The 12,166-nt window shown below is 39.8% G+C and overlaps 2 protein-coding genes across 2 annotated transcripts in view; one reads left to right on the top strand and one right to left on the bottom strand.

The window, feature by feature from the left end:
* Positions 1-6,896, bottom strand: part of rassf9 (Ras association domain family member 9) — a 32,638-nt gene extending 25,742 nt beyond the window's left edge. The window contains exon 1 of the mRNA XM_030137384.1: positions 6,743-6,896. Within this exon, the coding sequence (XP_029993244.1) occupies positions 6,743-6,789 (47 nt within the window). The 5' untranslated portion in view covers positions 6,790-6,896. The remainder of the gene's footprint in view (positions 1-6,742) is intronic.
* Positions 6,897-7,944: 1,048 nt separating this feature from the next.
* The window catches only part of nts (neurotensin), a 34,714-nt gene continuing 30,492 nt past the window's right edge, over positions 7,945-12,166 (top strand). Inside the window, exon 1 of the mRNA XM_030137389.1 lies at positions 7,945-7,960. The gene's annotated coding sequence lies outside the window, so the exon portion shown is untranslated. The remainder of the gene's footprint in view (positions 7,961-12,166) is intronic.

Raw genomic sequence — 12,166 nt, 5'->3', positions numbered from 1 at the left:
AAGAGATTCAGGTGAGTAATGACAGACAGACTCACAGATTCATGAAACTGAGGATATGACTGAGGTTTGACAGATTGGATGAAAAACTGATCACCAAAGTCTCCCGCACCTTTAGACCTTACCAGTGAAAACGCTGCAACATTAGTATCACATTAGTCGTCTCCATGTTTGTTATTACTGACTTTCTTCTTCTCAAAAAAACTTTCCTCTTCTTCGTGGTATTTGTCCAGTATGGTTAATTCAGAGCGGCGCCCCCTGGTGGATTAATTGACAAACACTCATTCCAACGCATTAAATGTCAGTCGCAGCACTTTGTTCCAGTCAGACTAATGACAACGACAATAAAGCACATTTACAAAAGGAACTAAGAACTGGAATGGGATTATTAAGTACTAGTATCGGTACTCGGTATCAGCAAGTACTCAAATGGAAGTACTTGTACTTGTACTCGGTCTGTAAAAAAGTGGTATCGGTGCATCCCTAACCCTAACTGTAACCGTCAGTGCGCAGTATTTGACGCATCAGTTCAGGTTAAACAGGGGATAACAATGGCGTGAGCGTCTAACGCGTACAGATAACAGGCCAGCTAAAAGTGTTGTGTATATTTACGTGAGTCATGATATCAGGTTGCAGATCTCTGCTCTTACTGCCCAGCGTAAACATAGTTTCAGAAACAGTGACTGGTGACGTACTCACTTTCACTGCTGTGTGTAACCTGCTGTGGTTCGCTCATTTGTTTGAACCAGTGGTTAATGTACGATGCCATCTGGCGCTCTGAGCGTCTGCAGAAGTGGTCATTGTACTGGTCACATGTGTCACTTACTGGAAACCACTGGATTCCGCCGTGTGATGCATATGACCCTCTGGTTCTTCTTCAGTGACAGACGTTTGACTTTTACTTGTAATAGTTGTGCGTGCGTCTCCTCATCAACGCCGTCACTTAATCATCTGGAAAAAATCCAGCTCAGTGTCTCAGCGTGAAGAAAAGGCAGAGTCTGAAGCGAGCGTTTGACATTTCTACAGATCTAAACACTTGAGGTAATTATAGGTGTCGCAATGGTAATTACTACACAACATAAAAAAAAAACAAAAAACAAGGCATCAACTGGAGGGTGCCTCAGACTGTTTGAAGTGATCAAAGATAATTCATGTGAGCTGTGTCTGATGTGAGAGGACATCCATTCTGCTGCTGGTGCCACTGTCAGAGGTTTTACACTAAATAACTGGAAAAGTTTCTGATTTCTGAACCTAATCCAAACCATGTTCCACAGATGGTAAATGACAGATTTTTGATCCACGAGCTGCTGAGATCAAAATAACCTTTGACCTTTTCAACACGCCAGACCGCCACAAGGGATTCATGGTGAACGATAAACAATACTTTTAGGACCGTTCTGCTGCTGTTACCTGATGATTTTGCACATTTAGAGTGTACACTACTGCAAAAAAAAAAAAAAAAAAAAAAAAAACAAATAACAAAGTGTCTGTGTCCACAGTCCTGTGGGACTACCTTTGTCATGTGTCTATTACCTCAGAGCCAATCAGCGCCCTGGTTCTACCCTGTGTGGACCGGTAACCTGTCACCCTGCTGTGTAAGCGTCACACATGCCATGGGCCGATCCAGTTACAGGAAAAGGCTAAGGGACCAGTTACCTGCACTGTAAAAAAAAAAAAAAAAAACAGTAAAAAAAATGGTATTATTCCAGCAGCAGGGGTGCTGAAAAAATACTGGAAAATAATGGAAAATAACCATCTCATGAAAATACGGTAATTTTCCATAATTAAAATACAGTTTTTTGCCCTAACTTTACATGAGATTTTGCTTTTTTTTTTTTTTTTTGCATTTTAATGTTTAATAAAGAATATTTATATGCATTACAACAATCAAATTACCTATAAATAATATATATATACATATATACATATATATATATATATATATATATATGTATATATATATATATATATATATATATATATATATATATATATATATATATATATATATATATATGTACAGGGTGGGGAAGCAAAATTTACAATATTTTGAGGCAGGGATTGAAAGACAGTGTATGACCAATTAGTTTATTGAAAGTCATGAGAATTTATTTGCCACAAGAAAATGTCCATAATAGAAAATGTTTTTATTCGATGTGTCCTCCTTCTTTCTCAATAACTGCCTTCACACACTTCCTGAAACTTGCGCAAGTGTTCCTCAAATATTGGGGTGACAACTTCTCCCATTCTTCTTTAATAGTGTCTTCCAGACTTTCTGGTAATAGTTTTGCTCATAGTCATTCTCTTCTTTCCATTATAAACAGTCTTTATGGACACTCCAACTATTTTTGAAATCTCCTTTGGTGTGACGAGTGCATTCAGCAAATCACACACTCTTTGACGTTTGCTTTCCTGATTACTCATATGGGCAAAAGTTTCTGAAAAGGTATGGATAATAGTGTTAGGTATGATTATGACATCAGTATATGTTTGGTTTCAAAACAATTGACGTAGTGCCTGCTGAGAAAAAACAACTAAATGTTCATTGTAAATTTTGCTTCCCCACCCTGTAGTCTTCCTGTAAAAACTACAGCTGTATTTGATTCTGCAACTCTTACTTTAATATGTGTGTGTTTTTGTTGTTTTCTTACTTGCTGTTTTTAATCACCTTTTACATGTTTCTTTTATAATGTTTTAAATGTGTTTTTTTTCCCTGTCGTTGTATTTCAGTGTCCTGTGTGACGCACCTTGAATTGCCTTGTTGCTGAAATGTCCGATACAAATAAACTTGCCTTGCCTTGATTCAATCGTTAACACAAAAATCTTCTCAAATAAACAACTTTGCTTTGTATTGTCATTGACAGTTTTTTAGTTAGTTACAATTTACAACTTTTTGGTGGTAATTCTACAGTCATTTTTTTACAGTGTAAGTTATTCTGTTATTATTTTACTGGTGTGGCCCACTGCAGATCAAATCAGGCTGAATGTGGAACCTGAAAGAAACTGAGTTTGAGAGCCCTGGTTTAGCAGATGAATGAACACGTCCAAAACAGTCTGACCCAGTAGCAGGTCACCATAAAGTGCGTGTCAGCCAAATCCAAACCATTTTCCACAGAGCTGATGGTAAATGAGAGGTTTAGTAAGAAAAAGCCCATGAAAACACTTCTTTTCTTTGCTTTTAGCATCTTGAGTGTGTCTGTTCAAAGGAGCGGCTCCTGACCTAAATACTCCAACAGAGGAACTCTGTTCAGCAGCTCCACACTCAAGAGTCCAAACACAATTTGTGCCCCAATAACAGAAGATAGCTTTTGGCTCAGTAAATCTAATTTTGTCCACCTTTTTCAAAGCTGCGGCTGGATCTCAGCTGCAGCCACAGGCACATCAAAAGGCCAAGCCACACACTTGAGGAAATTACTGAAGCAAATCATACAAGTGTTGATGACAGGCTCTCCGTCAGTCAGCAGCAAGAACGTCCTGTGACTGTGATGTCTCACATGAAACAGTTCAAGATTCAAAATATCTTTGGGACAATTACAGGGCGGTGGGGGCTTTTGGAGAAGGTCAGGGATGATCCAGGGAAAAAACATTTGTGAAATGTGAAGGAATGTGCAGGTTTTGTTCCATACGGTACCGTAAATGAGACGCAGCTCGTACAGCAGAGTACTCGTACAATGATGCACCCGCACTGCGAGCTTCTACTGCAGGGCTGTCAAACTCATTTAAGTTCAGGGGTCACATTCAGCTAAATCTGATCTGCAGTGGGCTGAACCAGTAAAATTATAACATAGTAATATATAAATAATGTCAAATCCAAACTTTTCTCTATGTTTTAGAGCGAAAAAAAGTACATTTACATTATGAAAATGTTTGCATCTACAAACTATCCTTTCAAACAATGTGAATAATATGAAAAAACTGAAAAAAAAGTGTAATTTTATAACATTCTGCTTCAGTTTATCATTTACACATGTACATTATAACTTACAGATCACAGTGGATCTACAAACACACAAAACATTTAGTCACAACAAAAGCACTCGAAGAGTGCAGACCTCCGCCAAGACAGACCCCCCCGGTCACTACCAAAATTTAATCATTTGTTCCTTGTGCCAGTATCAACATTTCCTGAAAAGTTCATGAAAATCTGTCCATAACTTTTTGAGTTATCTTGCTAACAAACAAACAAACAAACAAACAAACAAACAAAGCAAAGCAAAGTGGTCACAATACCTCCTGGTGGAGTTAATGAACAAAAATGAACAAAACAATCAATGAAATGACCAAAAATGAACACAATAACAAACAAAATGGGTAAAGATAACCAAAACAAGAAAAGCGCTCAGAAAGCGCAGACCTCCACCAAGACAGATCTGCCCCCCCCCCCACCCCCCACCCCCCCGATCACCACCAAAATGTAATCATTTCTTCCTTGTGCCAGTATCAACATTTCCTGAAAATTTCATGAAAATCCGTCCAATAACTTTTTGAGTTATCCTGCTAACAAACAAACAAACAAACACACAAAGCAAAGTGATCACAATACCTCCTGGTGGAGGTAACAAGTAGAATATTACATTTCTTCTAATTTGTAAAAGATGTGTAATCCCAAGTATTCCACAGGAAATGGACTTTGCGGTGTTCACCTTGATTTTCCAGATTATGTGTCTTATTGTACAGTAGGAACAGAGATGACCGACACCAGAGGAGGTGTTGGTCATGTTGCACCGCCCCGTCCAAACACTCAGTCACCTGTCCATCACACCACCAGGACCCGCCTCTGACCATGGCGTCTGTATTCTGTGCTCTCTGTTTGGTTTATGCCCCTGCGAACAACCACCGATAGAAAACTGTGTGAATTCAGAAACACCTGAACTAGGGCTGCACGATTTTGGACAAAAATCATCTAATTTCTCCTCTAAAAACTCCACTTTTGATTTTGTGTATTGGGTAAAACTACAACAGAAGTCAGCATGTTGTTTGTATGTGCAGCCCTGCTCCCACTCTGGTGTGTGTCGGTGTTTGAGGAGCTGAAATAAGTCGGTTGTGCTGCCGTCTGTCCTTCAGGCTGAGTTTGCAGCGAGGAACAGTTTAGTCTTAAGCGGAAAGTTTGAAGCCAAACCAATTCCACACATCCGACTTGCTCTTGTTATTTTTAGTCACAAACTTCTCACTCTCTTTAGCAAACAGCATTTATTCTACTGGTGTGGAGACCAAAGACTGTGGAGACGGCTCTCACAGTTAGGGGGAGGAGCCTACGGTACGGAGATACGAGAGAGATGAAATTCAATTTGACGATTACCTTTTTTTAAACATCATCCTAATTCGATTTAAAATCCATTAATCGTCCAGCCTTAACCTGAACCAAGTCAAACCATCTCACACTAATACTACATTTGTCAGAGTTATTAAAGTAAAATCCTGTTTTCCAAACTGTGGAGGTAAATGTGTTACAGACTGACTCCATGTTAAACTCCCCCATTAATAACATCCACACTCACACTCATAACCGTTCAATTATCTCTCATTTCCATGTGACTTTACCCAGACTCTGCCCCTCATGGTTCATTTTGCACATCTGTCAGTAGAGTTTAAAGTAGATACAGAGCGCACATGATTAACTGATTAAACAACTTCAATCTGTTAGAAAAATTATTCAATTCCAATTTTCCTGAATTGAAGCTTTATTTCCTTAATTTCTCTGCTGCTAAACATTGGTTCCACTGTTGAGTTTCACATGGACGCTCATTGTGACGCACATGACGCCAGGATCAACCCACAGTTGGATGTTAGTTCCATGTTCAGTCGGTAGAAGTTCATCAGTTGGATCCAAATGTGTTTCAGACTGACCTGACAGACTGTTTATAGATGATATTGGACTGGTTTGGTGTTGTTTATAGCTATAAATACTGTACTTTTATACTGTTAATATTGTTGTTGTTATTTCTCTCTCTCTCTCTATTTTTTTTAATGTATCATTTTAGTTTTGTGGTTGTTGTTTCAGCTGGTTCTGGAATAAAGTTTTTTGCTTTTTTATACAGTTTACACACCACATTTATATATACATACATACATATATATATATATATATATATATATATATATATATATATATATATATATATATATATATATGTTTGTGTTTATGCATTTGGCAGACGCTTTTTTCCAAAGCGACTTACAGGGAAAAACTAATAATAAAATAACAATAAACAACAGCAACAACAATAAAATAAAAGTGTGTGTATATATATATATATATATATATATATATATATATATATATATATATATATATATATATACTATTATTTTATTGTTGGTATTTCTATATATCTACAGATATCTTTATATATAGTTTTATACTGTTGCTATTGTTGGTATTTCTACATAGATATATTTTTTTAAAATATCCTTTTCCTTTTATACTCTGTGGTTGTTGTTTCACCTGGTTCTGGAATAAAAGGTAAGTTGTGTGTCATTTTCAGACATGTCTGTTTCACATTTTTAGTATTTTTTCCGCCTATTCAAATAATCATTTAAACGAGTTCAGGCGAAGAAAATAATCGATTATAAAATTAATGGACAGCTGCAGCTCTAGCCCACACACACACGCACACGCACGCGCACAGCTCAGTCAGACCGTCGGTGCGTAATGCGCGGTGCGTAATGCGCTCCTGTCCCGTCCAGCTCAGTGCGCATTCACATCAGTAGAATAACCCACAGGCTTCTGTTCTCCTTCATTTACCTGTTTTTCAGTCGAGCTTTCAGGAAGTTTTTCCCAAACGGAGCCATGACGATGAGCGTAAAACAGCCGCAGAGAACAAATCCAACAGGCTCTACAGTCCGCGCATGGCAGGACGGGCTCCGCACACTCACTGGAATGTTGGCCAAAGTTTGGAGCTGAAGTGTCCCGAATGCAACTGTGAGTGCGTCCGCCCCATCCCACAGCAGCAGGAGGAGTGTCCCAGAGCCAGCACAGAGGGGAAACCTGGTCCAACTCTGCCCCCCTTCCACCTGCAGGAACTACAGGGAGCCAGCAAAGTTTTCCCACACACGCCAACACACACTGCAAAGTGATTTAACACACTAACACCCCGGGCTTTAGTTCACATAGGATCTTTTTTTTCTCTCTCTCTTTATTTCACCTGGGCTGACACTCAGACCTACAGTAGAACACAGGTGTCAAACAGGTTCCACATTCAGCCCAATATAAGCTAAAGTGGGTCAAAGAAAAACACTGAAAAAAGGAAAATGACAACATTAAAGGATTGATTTGCTTCAAATATGAATGTCAAAAAAGAAGAAAAATAAATAAACAAACAAAACATTTAAACATAAAACATAAGACATAAGACTGGCTTTATATTATTTTGAACAAATACAATATAATTTACATAAACACATATTTTTCAATATGCCAGCAGTTCCAGTCCAATGAACAGCTGTAAATGGTACAAAGGTAAGTGGTGAACTGCCAGAGGTAAACAAAAAAAAAAAGCGAAGGTTAAACAAAACAGAAAAATAATGTACATTTCAGAATAATACAAAAAGGTGAACAAGAAATGGGTTAACAACTTAAAGCAGTTCTGCAGCAGTGGAGGTTGACCAAGTCTGGAAAGTTGGTGCTACCAGTTCCTCCAGGTGTCCCAACGTTTGTGAATTATTTACAACCTCCTCTGTCTGCAGAACAGGAGTGTGGAACACATTATCTGAACAGGATTGGACTGTAGAAAGTAGTGCGTTACTATAAAAATGGAAAAGAGGAAAAGACAATTAATGATGGAAGAGAGACAGAGCATCAGAAGAGGGAAAAATGGAGGTGTGTCCTCCAGAGAAATGTCCAAGAAAGTCCAGGTGTCAGTCAGTCCAGTTTCCTTCAGCATCCAAAGGCACTGAAACTGGACTGGAAATGTAGACAGAAGAGGTCTGGAAGAAGCAAAGACACAACAGAAGCAGAAGAAGAGTTTAGGACAGAAAACAGCTGGAGTGAGAGGAGACTGACAGGACAACAGCTGAAAGAAGAGAGAAGAGAGAGGAGGAGGAAGAGAGGAGGTCATAGAGGAGGAGGAGAGGAGACTGACAGGACAACAGCTGAAAGAAGAGAGAAGAGAGAGGAGGAGGAAGAGAGGAGGTCATAGAGGAGGAGGAGAGGAGACTGACAGGACAACAGCTGAAAGAAGAGAGAAGAGAGAGGAGGTCATAGAGGAGGAGGAGAGGAGACTGACAGGACAACAGCTGAAAGAAGAGAGAAGAGAGAGGAGGAGGAAGAGAGGAGGTCATAGAGGAGGAGGAGAGGAGACTGACAGGACAACAGCTGAAAGAAGAGAGAAGAGAGAGGAGGAGGAAGAGAGGAGGTCATAGAGGAGGAGGAGAGGAGACTGACAGGACAACAGCTGAAAGAAGAGAGAAGAGAGAGGAGGAGGAAGAGAGGAGGTCATAGAGGAGGAGGAGGAGAGGAGACTGACAGGACAACAGCTGAAAGAAGAGAGAAGAGAGAGGAGGTCATAGAGGAGGAGGAGAGGAGACTGACAGGACAACAGCTGAAAGAAGAGAGAAGAGAGAGGAGGAGGAAGAGAGGAGGTCATAGAGGAGGAGGAGAGGAGACTGACAGGACAACAGCTGAAAGAAGAGAGAAGAGAGAGGAGGAGGAAGAGAGGAGGTCATAGAGGAGGAGGAGAGGAGACTGACAGGACAACAGCTGAAAGAAGAGAGAAGAGAGAGGAGGAGGAAGAGAGGAGGAGTTTACACTGAACACACTGAACAGATGAGTTTACACTGGGAACACTGGACTGAACAGATGAGTTTACACTGAACAGAGTGAACAGATGAGTTTACACTGAACAGAGTGAACAGATGAGTTTACACTGAACAGACTGAACAGGTGCAGGTCTGATGGGTCCAGTTGCAGCTGAAGCCACTGCTGAGACTTCAGAATCAGAAACAGAGGCTTGTCTGGGCCATGAAACAGCAGCAGTGGAACTACTGAAGACTGGACGAAGGTGTTTTATATAAATAAATAAATAAACACACACACACACACACACACACCACATACTTGTCCATCCTTCTAACCCCCTGTGATCCCCAACCCTTCCCTCATCCCTGTACCTCTTAAACGTTGTGTCTTTGTGCATCCTTTTAAATCGTTTCATGCTTGGACATTACTTTAACTGTGTATTTCATCTGTTCCACAGTCTCACCTGAAACACAAAAACATTTCCTACTCATACATATTAAGTGATGACTGTGTTTATTCTGATTCTTTACTTTCTCTAAATCTACAATTAATACAAATATTCACACATGGAATATTTGTATTTTGTAAATCTCTACCATCTATCAGTAAATGTAAGATATACAGGTATTTCTGTTATAATGTCGACAGTTCCTGTTAGTTCTAAAAGTAAATCATATATATGTTGCACCTCAGAGTTGATTTATCCTTCAACCATAGAAAGAGTTCATTCCAACAGATCTGAGGTCTTAGACTGCATCGACTATTAGAGTATGTTTTTTTTTAATTTATTTATTTTTTTACTTTTCTGTTCTTAAAGGGCTCCATTATGTGACTCAGACACAGAGTGTGACGGCAGTTTCATAGTCACACTTTCTGATTTATTTTCTATTTCACAAAAAATAATATGCTCTGACTGTTCCTGTTCCCCTCTAGTTTTCTCACCAAAAAAGAAAAGAAAACAGTTTTCTGACTAATATCTATAAAACCTGTGAAGCATAACTCAAAAAGCACATTCATAAGTTTTGTAAACTATGATTTAAAAGAAGTCAGTATAAAAATCCAGTCGTTAATCTAAAAGTAGGTCCTTAAATGTATCTGCGTCAGAGCTCACGGAACAAGAAATATTTGTAATCATGATCTTTAATAAGGTCAAAAATTGTCACTGATTTTTTATTTTAAATGTTATTACAAATCAGATATTTCTGAATAAGTTTGTACCTTTTAAAGTCTAAAATTTCATCAGTTTTCTTTTTTCATTTTGACGCACTGATAATATTAACCCATAAAGACCTCGTGCTACATTAGTGGTAGCTACCAAAAGAATTTTTCTCTCCATTTAACCTTTATAATTTAACACCAGTTATTATAATATTGTGATATAATAATAATAAAAATAATCATAATAATAATAATAATAATTGTGATATATATAATATCCTTTGGGGACCACAGGATTTCATCTCTGCTTTTTGCGGATGATGTTGTCCTGTTAGCCTCATCGAGCCTGGACCTTCAGCGTGCCCTGGGGCGGTTTGCAGCCGAGTGTGAAGCGAGCAGGATGAGGATCAGCACCTCCAAATCCGAGGCCATGGTTCTCAACTGGGAAAAGGTGGTCTGCCCTCTCCGGGTCGGTGGGGAGCCCCTGCCCCAAGTGGAGGAGTTTAAGTATCTTGGGGTCTTGCTCACGAGTGAGGGAAGGATGGAGCGTGAGATTGACAGACGGATCGGTGCAGCGTCTGCAGTGATGCAGTCGTTGTACCGGTCTGTCGTGGTGAAGAAGGAGCTGAGCCGAGAGGAGAAGCTCTCGATTTACCGGTCAGTCTACGTTCCTACCCTCACCTATGGTCATGAGCTTTGGGTCATGACCGAAAGGACAAGATCCCGGATACAAGCGGTCGAAATGAGTTTCCTTCGCAGGGTGTCTGGGCGCACCCTTAGGGATAGGGGGAGGAGCTCAGTCACCAGGGAGGAGCTCGGAGTAGAGCCGCTGCTCCTCCGCGTCGAGAGGGGCCAGCTGAGGTGGCTCGGGCATCTGTTTCGGACGCCTCCTGGACGCCTCCCTGAGGAGGTGTTCCGGGCATGTCCCACCGGGAGGAGACCTCGGGGAAGACCCAGGACACGTTGGAGAGATTATGTCTCTCGGCTGGCCTGGGAACGCCTCGGGGTCCCCCCGGAAGAGCTGGAGGAGGAGTCTGGGGAGAGGGAAGTCTGGGCGTCCCTGATTAGACTGTTACCCCCGTGACCCGGCCCCGGATAAAGCGGAGGATAATGAATGAATGAATGAATATTATAATATTATCTCTGTATTTGGCACTTTTCAGTGGAAATCAGGTGTTTTCCTATAGCTCATTCACTGATCATGTAGATGCTTATAAAAGCTCAGAGTACAGCTGCACGTTAATAGATCAAATTGGAAAAAAAAGAAGAAAAGCTGAGTTTTTCAGCCAAATATATCTAACTGAAAATAAACCAAGTGTCTCCAACCATCGTCATTTGTCGAACTACATGAAAGAATGAATTTCTCTCTACATTTAAAGGAATGATATTTAGCTTTTTTTTTTTTTTTTTTTTAAATGTTATTCTTCCTTTTCCCACATTTCCCTGTGGTCTCCATAAACTGTAAATTCTCTGCTTGGGTCTGAATTCTTCATTCATTCAACTCCACAGGTCCGTCTTCTATCCTATTTCTGAATAATGACACCAGAAAGGTGGTTTGGAGCGCTGGCCCTTCAAATGCACATGAGCCATTTCAGGCCCCGCCCCCTCCAGGTTGTTGATCGTGCTTTCTGTCCCATCCAGCCCGTTATGTCCGAATATTTCAAACAACTGAACGTTTGGGGTAATGGGCTCCAAGTTTGGACATCTTTTCAGACTGGACTACAACCACTGCTGCTGACGAACAATTATGGAGAAATACTGGAGAAATGTTGGTGTGAAGTCTGGACCTGATATGAGCAAATGTGGAGACGCAACTAGTTATAGACGGAACAAATGAAGAAGGAATTCAAACAGGTTGTAGAAACCCACTGGATTTTTGCCCAAATGAATATAAAGATAGTTTAGCAGCAGCTGGAGGGTTCAAATTCCAACTGTATGAACTATTAGGGTCCAAATACACAAAGAAATGAAGCACAGAATAAAAACGGTTTTAGACAAATATGAGCCCTTTTAACTTTCTCACATGATTTATCAGCATTTATTATAATATCTTACGTATTTTGTAATTTTTCAGTGAAACTTTGGTATTTTCCTGTAGTTATGTTATCAATCATGTAACTTTTATTCATTTAGTTCCTTCTTTTGTTCATTTTCATTCATTATTTTGCTTTTTTTTATTCATGTAGTTCATTCTTTTGTTCATTTAGCTCCTTTTTTTCGTTTTGATTCATTGTTTTACTCATTTTTGTTAATTTAGTTCCTTCTTTTGTTCAT

Source organism: Sphaeramia orbicularis, chromosome 6 (genome assembly GCF_902148855.1).
Source record: "Sphaeramia orbicularis chromosome 6, fSphaOr1.1, whole genome shotgun sequence".
NCBI classification, from domain to species: domain Eukaryota; kingdom Metazoa; phylum Chordata; class Actinopteri; order Kurtiformes; family Apogonidae; genus Sphaeramia; species Sphaeramia orbicularis.
This window is presented reverse-complemented; position numbering and strand designations above follow the sequence as displayed.